This window comes from Stegastes partitus, unplaced genomic scaffold (assembly GCF_000690725.1).
Source record: "Stegastes partitus isolate 25-593 unplaced genomic scaffold, Stegastes_partitus-1.0.2 Scaffold30, whole genome shotgun sequence".
Taxonomy (NCBI): Eukaryota; Metazoa; Chordata; class Actinopteri; family Pomacentridae; genus Stegastes; species Stegastes partitus.
The window spans coordinates 935011-959909 of record NW_007577761.1 but is presented as its reverse complement, the minus strand read 5'-3'; the positions used below and the strand labels follow the sequence as shown (position 1 = coordinate 959909).

At 44.7% G+C, this 24899-nt stretch overlaps 2 protein-coding genes across 3 annotated transcripts in view; one reads left to right on the top strand and one right to left on the bottom strand.

The window, feature by feature from the left end:
* lnx1 (ligand of numb-protein X 1) overlaps positions 1-24432 on the top strand; it is a 36372-nt gene extending 11940 nt beyond the window's left edge. Inside the window, exons 3-11 of one of the 2 annotated variants that reach the window (XM_008299299.1) lie at positions 10956-11203; positions 13533-13688; positions 15718-15926; positions 16008-16433; positions 18344-18478; positions 20853-21030; positions 22137-22383; positions 23082-23240; positions 23382-24432. In XM_008299299.1, the coding sequence (XP_008297521.1) occupies positions 10956-11203; positions 13533-13688; positions 15718-15926; positions 16008-16433; positions 18344-18478; positions 20853-21030; positions 22137-22383; positions 23082-23240; positions 23382-23517 (1894 nt within the window). In that variant the 3' untranslated portion in view covers positions 23518-24432. Of the gene's footprint in view, positions 1-10955; positions 11210-13532; positions 13689-15717; positions 15927-16007; positions 16434-18343; positions 18479-20852; positions 21031-22136; positions 22384-23081; positions 23241-23381 lie in introns of both variants that reach the window. The other variant, XM_008299291.1, reaches the window with a different exon arrangement.
* Positions 24433-24679: 247 nt separating this feature from the next.
* The window catches only part of fip1l1a (FIP1 like 1a (S. cerevisiae)), a 21461-nt gene continuing 21241 nt past the window's right edge, over positions 24680-24899 (bottom strand). Inside the window, exon 6 of the mRNA XM_008299497.1 lies at positions 24680-24818. Within this exon, the coding sequence (XP_008297719.1) occupies positions 24680-24818 (139 nt within the window). The remainder of the gene's footprint in view (positions 24819-24899) is intronic.

Here is a 24899-nt window from a genome sequence, read left to right as displayed (position 1 = left end):
GAGGGAGAAGAGGGGAAAAGGGGGGGAAAAAAGAGAGAGGAAAAAGAGGCGAGCGTTGACCATGAAGGCTCTGTTGCTGCTGGTCCTGCCCTGGCTCAGCCCGGCCAACTACACAGACAATTTGGGCAACCTGCACATCCTCTATTCTGAACTGTGAGTACAACACTCAGCCTCCTCCCGCATCCTTTCCTCCCCCCCTCCGAGCATCACCCCCTTCTCTCTCCCCTTCCCATCAACAGATCGCGTGATGTGTTGCTGTGCGTTTCTTTCACTTTTCTCGGGCCATTTGTCAGTGTGTTCGTGCATGTTTAGTGTGTAAGTTTCACTGTTTACATTCAGACCATCACTACCTGAAGAGTCAGAGTGTTCTTTCTGTGTTGTAAAAAATGTGACCGGTCGGTTTGCTTCCTGATGCTCTGCTCACTGGTTGCTGTGGCACTGGGATGCAGCAGAGCCAGCAGATAGTGCTTTATACTGTCCAGGGCAGTTTGGGTGCTCCAGAGCGGCACTGCAGCATGGCACCTCTACCTGTCTTTAGCAGCATGTGTGAGCGTGTGACCGCTGTATCGATTGGAGCAAAATGTCAAGCTGTGCACAGTTGCAGACTTTAAACACCGTGCATGTACGTTGAGCCTCGCAGAGCATATGGATAGTTACTACGGCGTGTTTGTTTGTGGAATAGTTTCACCTCAGCATTAAAAATTCATGGCTGGCTACTCACGGATCGCATCTGTTCGATATACACTGTACAATCCTTTATGTGCACACAGTCTTCATTGTGGTTAATATTTGGCCTTAAATAAGGTAATGACATTAAAAGAACACTTGTTGGTGCACGTATACGCAACGTTTCCTTTTGTATTGTATATGTAGCAAAAATGGATACCCCACCTTGGAAACAAACCTTTTCTCTAATTGTTTAGTCTAAAAGATGTCAACAATAGCAAGAAATGCCTGCAGTCGCTCAGAACTCATGATGGCGTCTTGATATGTCTCATTTTTTCCCTGCCAAAGCTTTAATATAAATGTCATAAACTTGATAAAAAGTGGCAGATCCTCATGTTTTTGGCTTGCAAATCAGCGAACATTGATAATTAGTCATCAGAAGTTCTTCTTACTGACCAACTGACGAACTGTTTGAGTCATTTTTTACACAACACTTTACGTCACAAGCTTTTCTCTCTTTGCTCCTCTTTCCTCTGAACTGTTGTCGGTGCTCTGTATTGGCCCCCAGACTCTCTTTGTGTGGGAGTTAATGTTGATTACATTCAGCAGCTCTGTGTGAAGCCAGAGCTTTTCTGATCCCCAAGCTGGGCTACTGCTCCTTTTCTCCAGTCTGACGGAAATGTCCCATTATACGGCATGAATACATGGAACAATGGAGCGCCTCGCAAATCCCCTCATTTCATTGTATGCTCTCTCTGCACTGAGTGGGGGCTTCAGCTCCTGCAGACACCGAGAACCCTGGCGATGGGTGCCAAAGAGGGGAGGAAAGAAAGCGAAAGAAGTGGTGTAGGTAAAATGGGACTGAATGGGTTATACGCGGAGAATGTAGAAAGATGGAATCCTTACATTTGCACAAAGGATGGAAATGAAGTGGATGAGCAGTGCAGCAGAGAGGAGAGGGGAGATGAGAGGAGACAGGAGGGTATAAGGTCACTTCCTGTGCCTGCTTTCCATCTGGCCATATGTACGGCTGCCATGGTGACAATGGCACCCAGCGCGCCCAGTACGTGGCTCCTTTCGACGAGGGCTTGTTTTGTAAATAAGATCCTCAGATTTCTCTCTGAAACTCTCTCAGCCCTGTGAGTGAGAAATATTGACAGCCTGCGTTGGAGAGTGTTTCTGTGCTGGTGACTTTTTTTTTTTTTCTGCTGATTATGACATGACAGAGAGAGAAACCAGGAGCAGACAAACGCGGACGTGGTGTTTTTCTGCCTGGCTAGAGAGCAGTGGCACACCATTTGTCTTTATCCACACTGTTGACAGGAGCAGCCTCCAGCTCCTCCTGTGCGACGACCGCCTCAGCCTGCCTCTGCTTTCTCCTCTCTCCGCTTGCCCTCCCTTCTTTCTTTTCCAATGTCTTTCAATTTATGTGATTACTACAGCGAGCTTACATTGTGTGAGGGGGGGAAGAAAAAAAAAAAACGAGAGTGGCTGTAATCTGTCTTACTCACACATCAGCGTGCGTGCACGGGCTTGTATACAGACTGTAGCTGCTATATGCTGGGTGTAGTTGTAACTAACAGTGCAAAAGGAGGAGAGTAAATGTTCCTCTGTGATGAAATGCTTAATATGGTTAGTGCAACTGTCAGCAGCAGCCGATACAAACGCTGCACTGGCACACACAGGAGAGCGACGAGATTGTATTTTACTCCTTACCTCTTCACACATATACACCATTAGACCTTGCTTATTCCCTCCCCGAGCCCACATGGCCTCCCCTGATAATCACAGTGCAGTGCTATAGAGCATTAATGATTAATCTATGTTCATTTCTGGGCCTGGGCTGAGATGACTTAAACATTATGATTAGCTTAGCTTCCGTCCTTTCAGCCCTCATCTAGGAGGTGTTTGATCACTATGAGCTGTGCGCGCTCCCAGTGCTCCGGACATCTTCAGCATGGACGCATCCTAACAGGATTAGCCACCCGGCCGCCGCACACTCGCTGGATCTGAACAATACCAGTCATTTGTTTACAACGGGTCCAAGGCAGTGCACCGTGCCGTGCCCTCTTCGGCCTCGTGTCAGCTCCAAGTGTGGGGCAGACTTCACTAATTAGACTTTTGTTTGGATTAAATATTAATCCCTGTTCTGTAGTCAGGCAGCTCTCCCTGTTTCATTGTATCTGGCAGGCCTGAAATACAGTTAAGACCAGTGGGAGAAGGGCTGAGAGATAAAAATCAGGCTAACAGCCTACTTCCTACCCTCCTGAATAACTTGCACAGCTCTCCTAAAGAGATAACATTAAATCAGCTTAATTATTTTTTTTCTTTGCATGACATTCTACCGTGTGAAGCGGAGGGTCCATCATGGGAGCATTTAAATGCATGGGTAGACAAACTCGACAAGCAATGCTGCAATCAAACATGAAAGGAAGCCGGGGCAAGGGCACATGTAGAGGACACGCACCAACAAACATGTATGCACAACAAGACAAACAAAAACGCATAAATCTCATACTGCACGTTACACCTCCCGTAAAACAAATACGCACTAAGCAACACACCAAAACACGCTGTATAATTGAAGCGTGCACAATTCATGTGTAAATACGAAGTCACAAAAGAACGGATGAAATATGTATGTATTCATTTATTCATGAGGAGAAGTGAGTAGCAGGTCAGAGTGTTTACTGTAGCACGGATGTGTCTCTGTTGGAGCAAAAAGACAGCAAACTGGCGAGGTGAACAGGTATCAGTGTCAGCATTCGGAGACGGTTTAAAGCAGATTTCACGAGAAAAGCATTTTACTAGATTTAAATGCACGGTATTTGTTTCTGCAGTGCAGCGCGCTTTTGTGTCTGTGCTGAATCATTTACATCAAGTGTCCTACTTTCTTAGCCGTATCACTAAAGGTCTGTGCATTGCGAAAACGGGAGTCTGTTAACCTTTGCCTTCTGCTGGCTCAGAGTCGGGCTGCTGTTTACGGGTTTTGAGGCTTGACGTGTTTAACATGGAATATTTTCTGCTGTCTCCTGTCGGCAGCAGGCTAATCTGTAGGAGGGGTTCCATATGAGCGGCCTGCCGAGCAGAGAGCCAGCAGAGTGTAACTGACAGCAGAGAGCAGAGCAGTGTGGAGTTAATCTCTCACGTGAACAGTGCCCCACTGAGTGCCAGGGCTTTGGGCTGGGCTGACCAGCGCTGGCTATGTTTCAGGCAGTTGTACCATGGCACGTGGAGGCAGAGAAACCAGGACACTGCCAAGGGCTAGTGTGGCATAGAGTGAGGAATATAGGCTAAAAGGTGCCAAGAGCAATGTGGGACCACAGCCTGGTGGGGATTCTCTATGATCATGTACTGTAGCGTGGAGGGGATTACAGTTGGACTTGTTTGCACTTCCGTGAGAGAAGTGGACACGTAGTATTTCACTGCAGGGCTGGAAAACGGCCACTGTTGAGGTGGACATACGTAAGGTGCATTAGTAAGCTGAGATCCAGCTCAGCCAGACAGCAGAGAATAAATCAGCTCTACTACTTCCTCTGCTCTTCTTCTGTGTTGACAAAAGGAGTGTGAGATTGCCTTCTAGGTTGAAACCAGACACTGACAAAGTAAACGCTGCATAAATATTCTTCCACCCTGATCATGGGGTCAGGGCCCGACTGATGATCGCGCGTATTGATTGGCCGAAAAACCATGAGTCAGAGTTTGGGCTGTTTCTAAGAGGCTGACTCGACTGACACTGTGCTGGCTGGGAGGCCCGCTCTTGCTCTGCGCTCGTAAACACTGAGACGCATCGGGCACGCCAAACCTGCCCAGCCACTGCTTGCCTTCACACGAGGGAGCACAATGGAAAGTTCAAACAACAAAGACAGGATTTATCTGCTGCTGCTCTGCGTTCACTTTTTGTTTTAAGCACGCATTCATCTTCAAAGGCGGTGAGAAGTCGCACCCGCCAGAAACTCGCCTCCTACTTCAATTACGCAGATCTGTCTTTGGGAAACAAGCTTAGCTGAAGTTTCCACCCACAGCAGAGACTGTCCCCTGTAGCTGTGGCCTCACGCCCTCCTCATGCAGCAGATGGGATTACCCCTCACAGCAGGCGGATCCAATCAACACACCAGCACACACTCTGATTAACACTCCTCTAGTTCATCATTAACTGGATTACTCTGTCTTTATGTCGCTCTGTCGCTCTATGTATCTATCTATCATTCTGTCTATTCCCTCCCAATCAAACTTCCTTTACTTTATGTATTTGGCATGAAGCCCAAGCACGTGGTAAAGGAGTAATTGATCTACTGATCTAATCAAGGAGAGGTATTCAATTCAAGCCTTTATCGACATAAATTCAATTAATGGCCACGGCCCCTCCTCATACTGCACCAGTATCCTTGTTTGGCTGTTTTGTGTGTGTGCATTAGGTCCACAGGTGCTTCCCCAGAGCCCTGGATCCTCTTTTTCTGCTCAGCCTCTTTTCAAAGAAGTTATGCTTGAGTCTCAGCCAAAAGCTGTGAGAGACCGACAGCTTTCCCTCCCTGAATAAGCTGGATTAGATGTTTAGCGCAGCCAGATGGAATTAGTGGATTTTAAAGATTGTTTTTCTGTCACTGTTTTGCTTTATTATGCAAGTGACGAGAAACGGATAGAAAGCGTCCCTGGACAGACGCTTTACTTACCAATAGTCTGACAAACAAAAATAGAATTCTTGTTTTGTTTCATGTCCACAGGCAGTTGGGTAAAATGTTGTTGTTTTTTTTGCTAGTTGTCAGTGTGGCAGATCCGAGTGTGAGCTCTAAACCTACCAAGAATATATCATCAAATGCATCCCCATGTTCATTACTGCTCTAAGAATAAACTCAACACTGAGCACATGCTGTCACTTTTTTTTTTTTTTTTTTTAGTGTGACAAAGAAACCTTCCATATATCACACACACCCTCGCACACTTGTCGTATTCCACACATTCCTCTGTGAGAAAAAAACCTGCGGGCTACCTCCGGGCTCACAGCGCAAACCCGAGACGCTCCGCTTTTCTCCTGGGTTTCTTGCATGTCAGGTGTCGCGGGTATATTTTCAAGAGAATCCGAATCAGTCGGCTGCTGGAGTCATCAGGAACAAACGCCTGCTGCTGCCGCTTTTAGAAATAAAGAAGAGAAAGACGTGACTTAAGCAGGCAACCAGTCAAACTGTGGGTCGCACGCAGGTCAGGCAGAAGCTGCTTCCCAACAGATGTGAAGGGAGTTTGTGAATAAACCATGCTTCCCATTCCAAACCATTTGCATGATTACACTGTGTGTTTCCGTATCTGACTGCCTGACCTGGAATTGTCACCTCGGTTGAGGTAATTTGCGCTGCATGCGGAGTGTGGCCCAACACGATTGTCCGTGGCAGTCAGGGAGCGGAGAGCGTATTTGGGTTAGGAAGGATAATCCACTCACCCCTAAAGAGGATTGGAGAATCTCACGGGCTTTGATGAGTTGTGAGCTGGTGTTTATTTCACATCACAAGAACAGGGCTGTTTGTGTCGCGGCCAGGGCGCTTTGGTACGACCACCGAGTCACCGGAAAGCATCATGGGTAATTGTTACCGCGCTGAGGAGAGAGGAGGAAGAGGGGATAAAGTGCGGAGGGGGGGCGGAGAGCGTAACTGAGCGGGAGAGGATGAGCGCCGAGGATGTTTTGGCGTCTTCAGTCTTTATCTCGCCACAGATCCCGGGGTTTAAAGAGATGATGTGATAACTGAGACTGACCGAGACAAGGATACTGCAGTGCTAATGAGCCCCCTCTAAGCTCGGTGATCATCCCCTCAAAAATGGCGCAATAGAATAGCTTTGCATAAGCACTCAAAGTTCCATCATTATACTCAAAAGGATGTTTGTTCGTGGAGGGAAAGAAGCAGGTAGAAATGTATGCATGTGGATGCCTCACCTCTACACTGTGGACTTAATTGGCTCACTTACCTTGGCTCTAAAGCACCAGGACCACCCCGGTGAGAAAGACAAGGACTTTCTGTCATGCTCCCCTGCCTTTAACCTCACACGGCGCACATTCCGTCTTTAACATTCAGACATTAAAACTCTGAAAGCAGCAGAGATATGGTTACGGTTTTAAGGCAACTCTGATCCCCTGGGGGAAGGAGATTTTAATTAATGGGAGACAAAAGCTTTTGATAAACGAGCCGCTCACCAAACAATGGCTGTGCACCGTCGTCTCAGAGATGGGCCTTAGTGTTTCTGCGACTTATCATAAACTTACAACTTGTATCTTTTGTTCCTCCAAATGCAACAGCTTCTAAATATATTTCTTCATTGGTTTTTATCATCTTTATCCGAGCTGTAGAATCACAGTACAAGAAATGAAGCGCTTAAGATCTTCTGCACTCACACACACACACACACACACACTCATAATGTATGTGTAGTGTGCATTCATTAATACTTGGACAGACGTTTTTCTATGATTTGGGTGGTCTGTAAAAATTTATGTAACTGAATGAACCTGTATTCAATGGTGTTTGCCCATCTCCACTGACTGACTGTGGTTTTCCATTTTCCACTACTGGTGGTGAAACGGGGGAATGTTGTCTCAGTCTTCAGTTCCATATAGTCAGCGCTGAACGGCAGTTACATCCAAGAAGAAAGCGAGCAAATGTTTCAGTCAGAAACTACAGTCCAATCAGTGCTGCTACAGAAAGCTTTGGCAGGGACTGAATCTATAAATAGATGATGATATTAACATCAGCCAGGAGGAATTAAAGTTAAGGAGAACCGCGTTCCACAGGGATGGTCACAGCAGCGTAATTAAAGCAGGGATCTGTGGCACGGTTCTTGTTTTATCTATCTTTATGTTGGAGTGCTGTGACGATTGGTGAATTGAATTAGAGTAAGACTGACATATATTACATTGACATACAAATATGTCACTTTTCACCAGATGATTTGAATAACTCTGTTTGGAAAGAAATAATCATTCCAGAGTGATTACAGAGATTTTGCAGGAATGTGCATAAAAAAACAAAAAATAATTCTAAAAAAGCTGAAAAAAAAAGACATTTGGAACCTTTTTCACAAGGTGTAACACTGGCACAGGCATTCATCATAGTTTCTTTTTTGCTTTGGATGGCCTTCAGATGTGGCTTTGTACTTGTCATTCAGAGCTTTGTGGGGCTGGTTTAAATGGCCAAATTGTGTAGTGACAACAATCGCAAGGCCCCGCTGACAGAGTACCTGTTTTTGGTTCTTTCTGTAATGGAAATATTTTTTATAGAACTGACATTGCATTTCTTTTTTGCAAACAAATCGTCCTTTTCAGTGTTTCTACCCTGTTTCTCGCTCTTTTTGCAGTGAACACATGGACCCTGAATGCCAACAAACTTTATGTCTTGAAGATTTTTGTGTAAAAATAAAAAACAAACAACAAAGCTCAGTTTATCCAAGAATCCTTAATTCAGAGTAAATTGTGTTTTAATAGAGAGATTTGTCTTGTTTAGTCATGAAAGGAGGTATTGTGCAAGTTCTCTTTTTGTATCAAGAACCTAGAAAAGCAGTATCATAATGTGTTAGAGTTCATTTGCTGGCTTTGTGTAGCTCTAATTGAGAGTTTAGAGTCATGATATTGATTCTTGCGGCCAAATAACCTTATCTACTTGTTGTTGTAAATGAGCAGGCATGTTTCCTGTGATAAGGGAATATTTCAATCAGGGCCAAATTGGTGGACTGAACAACAGATGACCTCTGGACTGTCAGTCCAACACTGCCATCCCATAAGTATTGCTAACATATGACTAATCCTATCCTTGGTATGTGTCTTAAAAATATTATTAGTAGAAAAACAATAGTGCGTTTTGCAGTATTTTCCCAGTTTACTAGTACAAATAAGGTAAAAATAAGGACATACGATACTAGATGCACTGCCTTCCTTGCAGCAGTTAAATTGGGGGGACAATTGTATATTCTACTGGCTATCTATAGTTGACTGCAGAAACTCTGGGCAGGTGTGAAGTGGCAAAAACTTTTACAGGAATGATCCCCTGATTGACCCTTACACCCACTGCGATGTAGAATCCAACAGCTTCAACTGTGACATTAACTCAGAGGCAGCAAAGCAATGACAAATGGTAGTTACTCCAGTTCTACGAGTATGTAGGAAAGCAAACAATTCATAGTTTGTTATGTTAACTTAGATGGAGAATGCAACGCTGTTGATGCCAGTGTTGGAGAGAGGAAAAGACTTGTACTTGATGAGGACATTGAGAACAGAAAAATGGTGCTTGTTGTCCTCTCAGAGTTTAACCAAACAGCACTGACACTCGCACAGCAGATTTTTAGGGCTGTTCCGAAGTACCTACCCTAAAGGAGCTACTTTTCGCTCCACTGAAAATAGCCCTGAAAAAGAATCTACAGGGAGGAACCCGCCCCTGTAGATTTTCTTTTAGGGCTTGCGGTCAGAATATACCCAAAAGTCACGTCCGCCCTAAAACGGCCCACAAGTCCCTGCAGTGGAAAACGGTCTTTATGAACCTGCACACATGCACACATTCCATGTATATTTGTGCACACGGGCTTTGGTTTGGGGAGTTTCTGCTCACAGTGCTGCGTGTCCCAGTAGTGTCTTCAAACTGCGTTCAGCTTTAATTCTTCTAATTGACAGTGAGAGACACGAGGAAAGCTTCTGCCCCCTCAGACTGCAGCGCTCCCCTCTGCTCTGCTGCTGATTGAAATATTGCTCCATTCAGCCACTTCACTCAGTTAAGTGGTATGTTGCTGCATGGACATGCTTGATAGCGTTCAATTTACTAACTGAAAGAACAAGAATAACTCACAGTGGCACTGCCCACACAGGTACACGCACACATGCAGCGTATTGCAGTGTGATGTCACGGGGTTCACAGAGTGAGATCAATAGGCACTTCAGCTTTGTGCAGTGTTGTATCTGACCGGGACTCTGACTCGTGGCTACAAGTGAGATGTAGAACCCACTTCAGGATGAAATGATTTTTCTTGTGAGATGTAGACAGAGTGCATGACCCACTCAGACAGCTCTGTTATTGAGACAAAATGCTGCTCCTGGTGATGTGCTGCCCCGAGGGGGCCAAAGGCCTCCCCGCGCTCCAGCGGTTCATCGGTGTGTAATCCTGTTTCTCCGTGTCTCTGATATGATGTCCACCATTTTACCTTGCTTCTTACGTAACCTCTCCTTTTTGGCTCGATATCCTCCACGCAAGACCTCGCAGCACAGGAGAATGGATGCCGCTCCTCTTGTTTTTCTGAGCTACCGTTGAAGCAGAGCCTGGGTTTGATCCAGCTCATTAAAACCCAGTTAATGTTTGTGCTGATGGCTCCGCAGAGACAGCCAGAGAGACAAGCCAGAGTTATTCCTGCCTCTGATGAAGCGTCAGCTCAAAGTCTTTATGGCTTACAGATGGAGGAAAATTCTCCAACAATATAATACCCTGCTCTGTAGGGATATCTTTAATTCACACACAAACATTCCCAATTTAATATTGTCAGTGTGAAAAGCCTTTTATGGCGTGTAGCATAATATCTGCACGAGTGTGTCTGCGTACGAGAGCGAGATTGTGGTGCGGTTGTGCTATTATTGACAGTGAGAAGACATCTAGAACTTAGGAATAAGATTTGTTTTTGAGAAAAAGCAACACTCGAACAATCTCTGTTTTATATTCAAATGTTGTGTCAGCTACCCGCCCTCTCTCCTTACTAACGGCTGCTTTCTTACATTTGTATTCAATCATCTGTCAGGGATGCTCACACTCACAGCAAAATAGAAAAACCCTACATGTGATTATGGATATTGTCACAGGGAAGGTGTGTAAGCAGCAAAAACAGGTTTTTTTTTTCTCTTTATGTGAGTAAATATGACATTTCAGGTACATTCTCCGAGAGTTGCCTTATGAATTCTAAGTGAGAGCATCCTGCCATAGCATCTGTTGTGGTGGCTTATTGTACAGGCTGTGTGGTATCTTAGAGAGGTGCTGTTTGAGTGTTAAGGTCAGATAAGCAGTCTTTGTGTGAGGCGGTCCCAAAGCAGAAGATAGAGGTCAGTGTGCAGAAAGCCCCAGGCTGCATGAGCTGCTGAAATCTGCTTGCATTAGTCTTGAGAATCTGACCTTTTCTTTAGCTGTTAACATGAATTTGTTGACTTTCACTCTGACTCCTTCAGCATTTAGTTCATCGCTGCAACACATCATCGGTGTCACCACTTCATCAACAGTATTAATCAAACACAATCTGTAATCCGAGTTCGAGGCTGACCTTTTTGTTTTTCGTGCGTGCAGGTGTAAAGGGGCTTCTCACTATGGGCTCTCAGCGGACAGGAAGCGGCGCTCGCAGGAGGGCGAATGCACCGACAGCACGTCAGAGCTCACCATCGCCACGCTGCCCAATGACGGCCCCACCTCCGCCGCCGTGGCCCTCCTGTCAGACGAACCCGGCCTGGTCAACCCCGCCTTCGACCCCAGCATGGAGGACAACAGTCAGTCGGGCAGCACGACCAGCCTGGCCGCTCGCAGCAGCACCAAGAAGAGTGAGTGTGAGTGGGCGAACGGATGTTTGTGTGTTTGTGTGTGGTCACGTTCAGTCCTGCATGACGTTATCTGACCAGAAGGAGTACGTTGGCCTGAATGACTGACTGAAAATCAATAGAGAGCAGAGAGCTCCGGGGTCAGTTACATAGTCTCCCAGTCAAAACGAGATGTCAGTGATCTGTGTTCAGACATACATTACACCTGCAGCCTCACAACATATAACCCAGCCGCTCATTCAACCTCAAATACAGTCTTTGTTCTGCCTAATGGTCTCTGATAGAAATCCTATTAACCAATTAGCTCTACTGCCTTGTTTTTTTTTTCACCAATCCATAAAATCTCTCTTTGTGGGAAACAGTAGAGAAATACAGAGAGAGAAAGTCACTGTGAGGGCAGGCGCATTATGCAGTCAAGGAGAAATGGAAGGAGAGGTAGGTTAAATATAGCCGATGCAAGTGTGTGTTAATGCCCAATGACGTGATCGCAGCTCTCCCTCCGTTTCTTCCACCTGTGCAACCAGGAAGCAGTGTTCTTCTCTGCTCCTCCGCTAAAAGTAGGCGCACAGGCAGTAGGAACACCAAATGACGCTGCACCAGCACTTCAGGCCCAGCCGGCTGAGCGCCCACCACCACCGCCACAGCCACGATCACCACTACTGCTGAACAAGCTGTCAGCTCCAGAAGCGGCTGGCGCTTTTAAAGAATAATGTGGCTGTCAGGAGCCCTTGCATCTCCCTGGGCCCGCAGAGGGAGGGCAGGAGGGAGGGAGGGGCGCTGCAGAGGCTCTCTGGCCTCTGCTCGGAGCAGCCAGGCAGGGGCTGCTGCCTCTCCACTGCAGCCTCCTGTCTGTCTTCTTCTAAGAAAAGCAAAGTACCAGACAAGAGTCTCTCTGGGAAGGTCTCTTTTGGACATGGTCACCAGAGTCCACGGTTGGTTACATCACCACTGTAGTTACGCAACCATGCAACTGTACTCAGCACGGATTGGGTTTATTAATTAAAGAGCCACCGGTTGAAACCTGCTCCTCTGTGCTTTAAAAAAATGCATTACATGGGCTTGTTGAAAGTTGCTGAACAAATACAACTTTGAGGAAAAGGGCAGCAGGAAGGCGAAAAAGAAAAAGAAAAAGTCTCTTTATCCAGTTTAGTGAGACCACTGCAGTGGCATAGTGGGTGTTTCAGTATACAGGGTCATCTGACAAATAAAAAAGAACCTGGGTCAACTTCCGCCTTAAGATGCATGTGTTTTCTTGTAAGCAAGCAAGAGCATGTTTACATCTGGCGTTTTCCAAGTAAATGCACTCTGGGTATCCTCACAATCCTGATGAACATTTAAAGTATGTTGGACTTCATATCTGCCGATTCCCCGAGTTTAGGTATCAGGGTTGGCACTGGCACTTCCTTCCTTTTTGCTTGCTAATAGTTTTGTTGTTGTTGTTGGGTTTTTTTTTTCCTCACTACCTTTGTGAGTACATCGACAAATTCAAATTGCTGATTGGCTGAATATTATTAAACCCACAGCAGAAGTACGTAACATGTTAAAAATGTGAGTCTTTGTACTTAAATGATGTTGGACCCCTTGTAGGGACATTACTACAGAGTCTGAGGATCCATTTATGGTCTCTCAGAACTAGTTAATAGACATGCTTCAAAAGGGTTTATAGATGTGCCATATGCCCACATTCAAAGTCTCAGACAGTCCCACCAGAGGACATTCATAATGTGGCATTTGGTTCACATGAAAAGCTCCAAATTCCAAAGTTTAATGCCTGCCTCCTTGATCCCCTCCACTGGTCACCTTCCTTCGATCACAGGAAGCAGTTGGACTGAAAGTTTCGTAAAGTCACTGAAACCTCAGATACAGGTCCCCTTAGTCCAGTATTGGAAATGTGAGCTAAGACAGGTCTTCCAAAGCTATCCGACCATCCAACAACCAGTAAGGAGGTAAAAAGGCCACTTTACGAGTAGTCATAAACACAATAGTTAGAGCAATTCACTGCTCTGACCAGTCGAGTACAATTCTACTGTTTATCTCATAATCATAAAGAAGAGAAAACTGATCACTAAAAACAGTCGTAAACAGTTGTAAAATCTTGTTTCGTCACTTACAATGCACTGTTTAGGCATCTATTCAAACTGGATTTCCTGGATCATGCAGGTATTTCATGTTCACACTAGTGTCTATAGCAACAGGAGAGCACACATCTGTTTATGTTTTTCATGAAAAGGCTTTCAATTGGCTGGGAGCAGCCACATTCAGACATGTCTGGGCATGTTGAGGGTGAGGCGATCTATAAAGGTCCTCTCTTTCTCCCCTGTCCTCTTTGCAGTTAGAAACTTTGACCGTTCTTCAGTGAGGAGCCGTTCCTTCAGGAGGTTGAACCGGGCCTTCAGTGTACTTCGGAGGACCAAGAGTGGCAATGCAGTCAGCAATGAGACGTCCGAGGAGCGAGACAATGCCAGGAATTCCAATGTGCCACAAGAAGGTATGGGACAAAGCCTTTGTTTCTACCTCTTTGATTCTTTAAGGTCCCTGCAGAGGGGTTCCTGAGAGAGGGCTCAGCGTGCGTATGTGTTTCCAAATGTGCATATCTGCGATGTTCCCTCAGCTGAACTAGGAGGGTGACATGGCTGGGAGCCCAAAGCGTAACAGCAGCATATGTTTCTTTAATAATTCAGCTGCAGATTGCATAAGTCCACTGGTGCATCACTACAGACAGATCAGGAGGGAGAGTGGTAGCCCGAGGCGCTTTGGATAGGGATGGGATACCAGAGGTCACAGGAGATGTACCAGATGACGCTGTCCGTCCCTTCACCACCTTCTGTTCTTCTGTTCTACCCCATCCTCCTCCTCCCAAGTTTTTCCTTTCTTCATCTCCTCATCCACTAACTCTATGTCCCTTCCTCCTCGTATCCTTGCCTTCAGGTTTGCACCAGCTTGATGGAGTAGGCCTCAGGGAAAGCAATGTTCTTGACATGGTGAATCCATAAGATGTTATGCAGTGAAGAAAATGCTCGCTAGGGATACTTAATGTAATAACCACTGTCTGACCCGTGTGATGGTAAAATGGTGGAATATATAGTCAACCATAATGGAACATAATGTTGAAGTAAAGCTGCAGCGTTATGGGAAGAGGAGGAGGAACGTGGTATTGCGTAAGAATGAAGAATGACGAATGATCGGGGACTAGATTATTCTCTGAGGCCATCACTGAGGAGGCTGAGAGAATAGATTAAATATTCATCGCCTGCCGCTGGAGAGACAAAGATAGACGGGGAGGATGGAAGAGTGAAGTAGGGATAGATCCATACAGAACAAATGGAGGGAAGAGTGGATACAGGAGGGAAAATACAATGGAAATAAAGAAAAGAAGGTGTTATAATGTCCCCATGGACGGAGGAGTAGGTTAAAAAAAAAAGAGCAATGATGGGATGAAGTAAGACAGAGGTTGAAAGGGTGTGTGATGGAGAGAAAGAAGGGTTACATAATAGCTGCAGGTCTCTGTGTATGTGCTCTCCACCCTTGAAGCAATCTGCTGCGATAAAGACAAAATATTGACTTTGGAATGGAGAAAGTGCAGCGTCGAGTAGAACGAACGGCCGAGGCTACAGAGCTGGAGACAGAGAGAGAGAGAGAGAGAGAGACAGCCCACTGAGGAATAACCAAAGAAAAAGAAAATAAGACGAGGAACGCATCCTCTCTGTCCGTTATTGGCCAAGGTTGTCAGCCAAAATAGGCACAACAGATCCCCACCCACCTCTACATGGTCCATGTTTAGGATGTGTCATTCTGCTGTTAAGTGGAATTCACCACTGGGCATGAGGGGAGGGGAGTTTACACAATAGAATTAGATAAAACTAGCAGAAAAGTATGTTTTCCTTAGAAATGTTGAGGCTTGTGTGAGGAGGAGAATATTCCGCATTTATTGTTGCAGTGGACTCCTGTATATTGGTACAGCTGATCGAGTGTTGAGATGAAAACAAGTGAACAAATCTTACACTAATTGATATTTTTTTGAAATCATACTTTTGTGACATCCTTTGAGCATCTTCTAGACAGATTTGTTTCAAGAAAAACTAGAGAATATGAGGCTTTTTCAATAAACATCTTCATAGCGCAGTGGTTGGACTATGTGCGAAGCTTGTGTGTATTCTAACTTTTCTTACATCCCCACCCAAGTAATGACTTTGTGGAAATTTGAAATTAAGGGTTTTCCCAAGCATACTTGCCACAGATGTATGTGACTAATGATACAAACATCGCACAGGATAATCAGCCAAGTAAATTTTCCCTCTTGGCTTGTACAAGTTTGTTTTAGTAACCTAAGGGAGTAGAGACAGCTGGTTCCACTGCTGAACCTCTCCACCACGGTCGACCACTCTTCTACCGCGCTCTCTCTCTTTCTCCCACTTCCTCTCCTGTTTTATTTGGATGTTTCTCAAATTAGTTTTTTTTTTTTCTTGTACAGTAGAACTAAACTCAGCCTTTTTCTTTTCCAACATCTTCTCCCGCAGTGCTGCCTCTTCCGCAGCTGCATCACCTGATCCCTGACGGTGAAGTTACCAGTATTAAGATCACGCGGGAGGATCCATCAGAGCCGCTGGCCATCAGCATCGTCGGCGGCAGCGAGACCCCTTTGGTTCGCATCCTCATCCAGGATATCTACAGAGAAGGTGTCATTGCGCGGGATGGACGCTTGCTGCCTGGGGACATGATCTTGAAGGTAAAATTAGTTTTGCAAAACAGCAAGAAGCAATCACAGTTTTAAGTCCACTTTAAAACTACATTTCTGTTTCCATTTCAGGTAAATGGCATTGACATCAGCAATGTACCCCACTGCTTTGCCGTGGCAACCCTCAAACAGCCCTGCCAACTCCTCCGGCTAACAGTCCTCAGAGAGCAGCGCCATCGATACCGCTCGCACTCACATGGCCACCAACACCACGGGCACGGCCACGACATCATCGGGGGCCACCCGTCTCACGGTCTGCCCCACCATCCCATGAGAGACGACAGCATCCACGTGGTCCTGAACAAAAGCACTCCAGAGGAACAGCTGGGCATCAAGCTGGTGCGGCGGCCGGAGGAGCACGGCGTCTATATCTTTCACCTGCTGGAGGGCGGCCTGGCAGCACGTGACGGACAGTTGTGCGTTGGCGACCGCGTGCTGGCCATCAACGGGCACGATCTACGCTACGGAGCGCCCGAACACGCTGCACTGCTTATTCAGGTCAGTCAGCGGGGGCTAAAAGGAAAACAGCATGCATTAGCATTATACGGAAAGTTCACAGTTGTGACAAATGCGTCCACATGTTGTTACAGACCATAAACAACTGCTCTTACTGCGAGTCCCTGAGGTATTAAAGATAATTGTGGTGATTCAGGCTAATTGTGTTGTGCTGTGCTGTTGTGTCTGCACTCGCTGCAGTTAATAGTATTTAATTGTGGTGACTCCCTGATGGACCAGGCCATGTGGCTGCCTCTGGTTCCTGGTTGATGCCAGTCAATGATTGTGTGTTTTTGGTTAATAGTGGTTAATTGGAGTGTGTTTGCGGCTGATTGTGCAGGGTCTCTGGGCTCGGAGTTCCTGTCTATGCAGTCTGACCGGCTCTTTTGGGCCTTGGTGGAGCCAAGATGGCCTCTCGGAGCAGGCACTTTCTGTCAGAGATTAAGAACTAGCAGGGAAGAAATTAAATTAGTCCAATTAAGGCAATAATGGGTTGGACTGGCTAATTCAGGACTCAGCTCTGTGCTAGAGAGACCAGTGGAAATCTCAGAGGAATGAGAGAACGGTGAGAGTGATGCAGTCAGCCGGTCTGTGTGGCTGTAAGTCGACTTGTATGTGAAAGTGTGAATGACTGTGGCTGGAGTGCAGAAGTAAGAATTTGGATTGCAGAGAGAAGAATAAGTTATTACTATGTGGCAATACATGAACAATATTTTTCCCATTACGTATTGTTATCTCACCAAACAGACAGGTTATTTGTCCAGATGTTGAAACTGTATATGTAATGTTCACAGCACTGGGAATTACATTTTACAGGTGTTTTAACAGCATCACAAATTAAATTCCATGGACATTTTGGTATTTCTCTGAAAATATGTTAAATAAGAAGCTTAATGTCAGTTATACATCTGTCTGGTAAGTCTTTCATCTGTCTGCTATGGCTAGACTCTGCTTAGTTTAGCTTAAAGATTGAATATGGGAAAATAGGTAGCTTGGCTCTGTCCACCTACTAGAACCACTAAAACGGACTAATTAAAGACTCACTGTGGTGAGTCTTAAATTTTTTCTTTTACCTTGTTAGTATGTCTATGTGGTGATTTTTTTTATATATATGCAAGAAGACATGTGTGAAGTCAACTTGCTATTGTGTAGGGCAGAGCTGAAAGTGAGCTGGTGTGCTCAACCTGCAGTGAGTGGGAGGTGGATAGAAGGTTCATCCAAGTCCTTTTAAGGCAGAAATGGATTGTTAACATGGGGGGGGGGGGAATCTAAATATGTAACTTTGATTCATAGAGGTGTGTTTGGTGGTTTAAGTGATGACTGGTGCTCATTGTTTACACATTTTTGCTACAGATTCAACAAACTTGTGATTTTTGTGTTAAACTAACCAGGAAAGGTGATGTTTTTTTGCTTTTTCAAGGCTGATGTCAATATGATTATTAGCAACCAAGAAGACTGATTATCAGTGTTTGGAAGTGTTACACACTGGCAGTAAAAAATTTAAAAAATTTACAATAACTCAACCGCCAAAACTTTGTTTAATGAACAAACTTTTCGGCCCTTCTGTGTTCTGGCTGTTACTTGTGATGTGTAACCAATCACATAGTGCTGTAGGCAGGGACACTGATTAACACCACTGAATGATGACTACAGACAGCAGGAGGAGAACATTGCATCACTGAATATTTGTATTTAGTCAGATATTCATAATCGAAAAAATATCAAATGTGATTTTCAGACAGGCTGATCCCACCTAACTAGTCACTTTCTGTAGCTATTCACTGCATGAAGCACAGACGTAATAGCGGTATTGATTTTCTCATCCCGGCCAGAAAGTAAATAAAACTTTCTAAACTATTACTTTAGTGTCTTTTGAAACTCATGTTGAACCTTTCTGTTGTTTTATTTTCAAGGCGAGTGAGGAGCGTGTCCACTTCATAGTGTCTCGTCAGATCTGCCTGCCCACCCCAGACATCCTACAAGAGGCTCCGTGGGCCATGGATGGTCCCCCACCATATTCCCCTGTGGATATAGAGCAAACATTGCTGGTGAGCAGCGCATACAGACACATAGTGTATACACAAGAGACAAGAGGCAAGAACAGCACCGATAGACAGAGAAGAGCTTTGTTCATCTGTCTCCCCTTTCCATGATAAATATTCCCTTTCAGGTGCAAATGATCCATGGAAGTATTATTCTCCCATCAAAGCTGAGAATGTCATCCAAGCAGTACATCGGGAAAGTCTTCTCTCGCAAAATTGTCAGCCATCTACTTTTTGGCACATGGAAAACATCCCCATACCCCACAGGATTTAGTTTTCATCCAGCCAATTCTTCCTCAAAAGATTTTACCCAGCTCCTCACTAAACGTTGTTGTTGTTGTTTCTCTTGCTCTTATAAAGAGCCAAGGTGAAAGCAGAACAGGACGTTCAGTTCTCTGTAATGATCAACTTGACACACCCTCCTCAATTTCTGATTAGCAAAGGCTGAATTTTTAGACAGGATGCTTTAAACAGAGAGAGTCTGATTTCAGATGTGGTTCAAGTGCAGCTTCTGTCAGTCATCACCCCTAAAAATGGCTTCTATGGCCTTTTTACAACACCAGTCGTTTTGAGCTAAAACCTCCTTTCGTGTTTTCTTGCATAAAGTTTGAATAAAGACTCAAGACAGGCCTGAAAAGTGAACCCAACATAGCAGGGGTGGGCAATCCTGGTCCTCGAGGGCCACAATCCTGCATGTTTTAGATGTTTCCCTCTTCCAATGCACCTGATTCAAATGATCAGGATCGTTATTAGGCTTCTGCAGAGCTTGATGATGAGCTGATCATTTGAATCAAGTGTGTTGGAAGAGGGAAACATCTAAAACATGCTGGATTGTTGCCCTCAAGGACCAGGATTGCCCATCCCTGCAACATAGTGTCAGAGACTGCACTTCCCCAAATGGCCACTGGAGACTCCCTCCAAAAGCTAGCACATCCCCCGACAGACCCCCGTATTAAAATGGCCAACTTTACAGCAGAAATAAATATGTTTGCAATCTGGTACACAAATTGTTCATGGTCTCCGTTGTGAATTTCCCGGTCAATATTAACTGCATAGGGAGAGATTTTTAATATAATTCACTTTTGTAAGTATTAGTACAGCTTAAAGTTCTGCATAATTTAATATGTGGCAGTTTTGAGTGACAGGTCGGTACCACCACAGGACAGTTCAAGTCCCAGAGACGTCTGCATCCTCTGCTTCAGTCACGCTGCACCTCTTTGATTATTTTTGGATTAGTTTGGAGTCTGACACTATAAAAATGACAATGACTGAAGCCAAAACACTAAACTTCTAAAACTGTTCCGAAAACCTATAGGTGACATCATGGATCATGTCCATCCTTATATACATTCAATGGGATAATCTAAATATTTTATCTGACAGAAATCTGTGCATTTTCATGTTATTTCTGTCTATAATGCTTGAGTAAATGAAACCCTTAAAACTTGTCATTTATGTATATAAATCCTACAAGAATCCCTGAAGCTCACCAGACAACATGTAAAGCCACCACACAGTGCATTAGTGTACAACACACAACTTCCACGCAGTGTATTATGTAGGAAGTCAGTGAGCGTGGACAGTTTTCACACAGCTACAGTCAGTGCTGTGCCCCGAGGTCAGTCATGTGACTGCGAGTGATCTCCCGCTGTGAGCGCAGCAGAAATGTGTGAATGCAGCACATTAGCGAAGCAGCACAAGCTACATCCCATCAACCTCAATGTGTCCATGTGTTATTCATTACTACCCCGCTCCCCCTCATCTGACTCACAAACACGGTCGCCATAAATAAAATCTCACTCACTTTATCCCACACGCAGCCTCGTTCACCAAACCAAATTGCGCATCACGACGTCTGCGAATAAATCAGTTTCTCAATATTGAACATGGACACAGAATGAGGAGGCACTTGAGCTGCCTTGATGTCCTACCCTAATAACCACCATATATTATACATTACCAGTCATGCTAATGAGGTCATTCATCAATTTGCTATTAACTATGTCTGCGTTATTGGGCTCTTGTTCCCATAGCACAGCATGGGTGGCATTCATGTGACTTCTCCTAACATTATCGCAAGTCTCCCAGAAAACAGTCCTTATTATTATGCAAATGTGCTACTCTGAGATCTAATTAAATTATTAAATCTACAGAAGGTGCCCTTGGTGTAAGTTCATATCATGTTTGGAGTTAATGTGGTAATAAGAATGTGGATACACAAAAAAGACACTTGAGACACTACGATGATAGCTTTAGTTATGACTGTGTGGCATGGCAGCGGGGCATAAAAACATGTTAAAAATCCAGCCCTGTTTCTTTCTAAATCTATTATTAATGTTCCCTCCACTTCAACTGTTCTCTCTCTCTGTCCCCTGTGAAGGACTCTTGTCAGAAGCCTGCATGCTATGAGAAGACAGTTACTCTAAGTAAGGAGCCGTATGACTCTCTGGGTATGACGGTGGCGGGCGGCATGTCCAGCCGAGGGTGGGACCTCCCCATCTACGTCACGAACGTGGACCCAGATGGAGTGGTGGGACAGGAGGGCTCCATCCGTAAAGGTAAAATGAAAGTCTAATCATTCAATCATGTAATTATCAGAATAGTGCTCATATCTTTCAGTACAATGAATGTAATGTTCAGTGTTTGTGTGAAATAATTGCTCATTTAGCGGATTAGCTTTGCATTGTTACTGTTGTGCAAATCAGTGGAGCATTATGGCGGGCAGACTGTCGTGGATTTGGCTTTGGTGATGAATACTTTGTATATAACACGGGAGGGAGGGGTTTGATTGATGAACACTTAAGACTCGTGTTTCATTATGAAGGTTATTCATCCAACAGAAAACTCTGGTGCTGCTGTGGTTCAGTGCCCTGCAAATTGGCTCTAACACATTGAAAAAAAAACCCCACAAACATAGATTAGCATAGTAGTGCTCAGGACTGATTGTGTTCCAGAGGAGAATTTGTTTAAGTGCTTAATTATTTTGTTCTATGAAATCAGTCAGGTCTGCAGGACCAAAACATGGAGAAGCACAGTGTTATTGCTGCAGTCCTTATATCCTATAATGCAGTGGAAGGCAGGGGAGTGGGAGATTTTCACCTCAACTGCTGATTCCAGCGCATCCATCTTAAAACATAACCACATTAAGCCCGTCATTACACTCAATCCCCGCCTGACTGAAGCCCTGTTTATGAGAGGAGTGAGAGAAATGTTGTGGTGGTCGTAATTCATATAAAGACTTCATGAAAGCAGAAGTAAATTGAGTCTGCTGTCCTGTGCATGGTTCAAGGTGCACATTACTGTATTCATGTGGGACACAGCAGCAGCAGCTGTCTCTGTTTGTGCGGTTATGAAGCATGTTTGTGTATTGTAATGGAGTATTAATTTGAATATCCTCGCAGGGCAAATGTGTCCTTTGAGTTGCTTACTAGCAAGCTGGACTGTGCTGTCTATTTATCTTTGCACCACTTTCATCACTGGGAGGCTTTTTAAAGCACAGGTGGCGCTCGGTTTGCATCCCTTTTGTGTTCCAGCACGGAGGCTGATGAATATTAAATAGGCAGATGATGAGTCCCTGTAATGTGAGGTCTTTTAAAAAGCTATTATCAGGGCAGCAACCCCAGGCAGAGGATGAGCTGTGCTGTCCACTTCTTCCCCCCCACAGGTGACATTTTGTTAAACGTGAACGGGGTGGACTTGACGGGGGTGACGCGAGGTGAGGCCGTGGCCAACTTGAAGAACACCTCCTCTCCCGTTGTGCTCAAGGTCTTGGAGATGCGTCCTCCGGAGGATAGCCTGCAAGAGTGTACGTTGCCACCTTGTCTCACACCGTCGCCCACAGATAGCACCAAGAGCCCAGTGCCCAATGACGATTACTCCCCACTGTGGGTGTCGTGGCTGCAGCTACCCAGGTGAGCATCCGCTGTTGTCTTTCCATCCGCTCCGTCTACATTTTTACACTTTATCTGAGCCCAATATAATTTACACCCCCAGCACCGGTCCCTTTGACCCCTGTCAGCTGGCCAAGTGAAATTTTGACAGAGCCAACTGGGCCAGCTCATTATACTTTTAAAACTAAGTGTTCATCCTAAATATTCACCACTGCTATATCGGCAAAACTTTGAAGAATTAAAAACTCACTCTGTGATTGCAGTGTGTGAATTTGTTTTTACACTACAGTACGCTGTCAGGAAGACGGCGGTGCGCTGATAGCAGTAAACAACTGCTGCTCCTGCTTTTATAAAATAAGAAAAAATAAAATTGTGTTTCTCCCATAACAGTGAATTGATTATAAGTTGAAACCAAGTACTGAGTTGCCGTGAAAATGCAGCCTCGACCACTGGGGCGACTGAAAGGATTTAAATGTAATTTTCATTTAGCTCTGGGCTGTCTGTACGGGACTGATATAGAAGTCCAACTACTCTCGCTGCCTCACATCTTCAGGGAGGAAAAATCACACCTTCATTTAAAAAGCAGCCAGGTCCTCTGAGCCTGACTCGTCTCAGCAGTCTAGCTACTGCACACGTACTCGGTATAGATATACAGTATATGTAATTTAAAGATGCAGTTGAGAGATTAGTGTTTCTAATCTCCCTCTTGGCTGATGCAGGCATCTCTACTGCTGCAAAGACATCGTCCTGCGGCGGAGCACTTCAGGCAGCCTGGGCTTCAGTATTGTGGGAGGTCAGGAGGAGGTCAACTGCAATCAATCCTTTTTTATCCGCTCCATCGTGGAGGGGACACCAGCCTACAATGACGGCAGGATAAGGTATTCAGCCAGTGTATATCACTTTTGCCTATGAAAAGAATGTTTTAGACCAGCTTCAAAACGCTCTGTTTATGTAAATAAAACATCTTTGTAGCACCGATGAAATATTCTTATTTTTGATGGCTGTCTCTCTCTCTGTAGGTGTGGAGACATCCTGCTTGAGGTGAACGGGAAGAGCACTTGGGGGATGACTCACACGGCTTTGGTTCGCCTTCTAAAGGAGCTCCGGGGCAGAATCACCCTGACCATCGTCTCGTGGCCGGGCAGCCTGCTGTAGCAGTGCTCCAAGCAATCCAGCACTGCTTTAACGGCACTGACCGAGGAATGTGGAAGGCAGAGCTTTGGACTGGCTGACCACCTTAAGCTTGTTGTGTGGGAGGAGCTTAGAATAGTGCTGTAGCTGTTTGGATATCTCACTTCTGATGGACAGATTTGCCAGGAGTTTGGAGAGGGACAGACATAAGACTGGATTGTTACCAGTGGTTAACTTGCCCCTCTGAGAACGCTGAACTGGGAGGATCCAGGCCTGAGCCACTTCTAAATGAGACGTTGGGTGTTATCTGTTTAGAGGACATGGTCATTCTCTGGAACAGCATCCAGCCAGTGGGGTGGGAGGATCGAGAGGAGACACAACACGTTGCCAATTCCAGTAGTTATACTGTATATTACGATATGCGTTAAGTTGGACACACATTTCTTTACTGTAAATGTTGGGTGTCTAAAAAAGTACTGATCCAAGCACTTGTAATATGTTTTTTTTTTTTGTTTGTTTGTTTGTTTGTTTGTTTGTCGTATGGCCTTTAAATGTAGGCTTTATTCTGTTTGTACTGACAGTGGTTGTCATCTTCATCCGTTGACCTGAGGACACGTTGCCGAGTAGTAGTCTGTGAGGTTTTTTTTCTGTTATTTCAGAAGCTATGGCTAAATTATCAAACCACTGGCAAGAAAATATATGAAAAAAATAAAGGATCAATGTGTTCATAATATGTTTAAAAAAGATAATATTTAATTAGGTGACATTGTGGAGGCCTTACTAATTTTCTTACTTTTAAGAAAAAAAAACTGACTTGGTTTCTGTGTATCAGTGGATGGTCTGAGGTTCATCTGCTGTGGTTCTGTCTGTCACACTTCGGCCTGTGTAGTATATCTGATGGTACATTTGGTTAAATGATCAATAAAGTCATTTGAAAAAGATATGAGTGTGAGAAACTGATTACAAGCACAGTTCACTGGGACAGCTACATGCACAAGCACTACAACACATACATATTATCCAACAAAAAACAAAACATATACATAAAGTTACATTTAGTTTTTCTAACAAATTCATAGTCAAATTTAAAAACATGCTGAGGATCAGTTTAGTTTTTGAATTAAATAAGGACTGTTTTGTCTGTGAGAAGCCAAAGGGCAGGTCTTCTCATTAAACAGACTGAGAGTCAGTGAGATTTTAATTTCCTTTCTTGGTCAGCAGAGATGTTGCTTTCCCTGCCCTTCCTACTTCTCCTGGCCTTTTTGTGCGAGTGTCTACTTTCCTTGTCCTCATCATCATCCCTCCTACTCCTGCCGCTGCCACTGCTGCAGTTAAGGACATAGATGATAAGAGAGATAATTCTGTTGTTTTATTGTTTTATTTTTGTTTAAAGTGTGTGTGTGTGT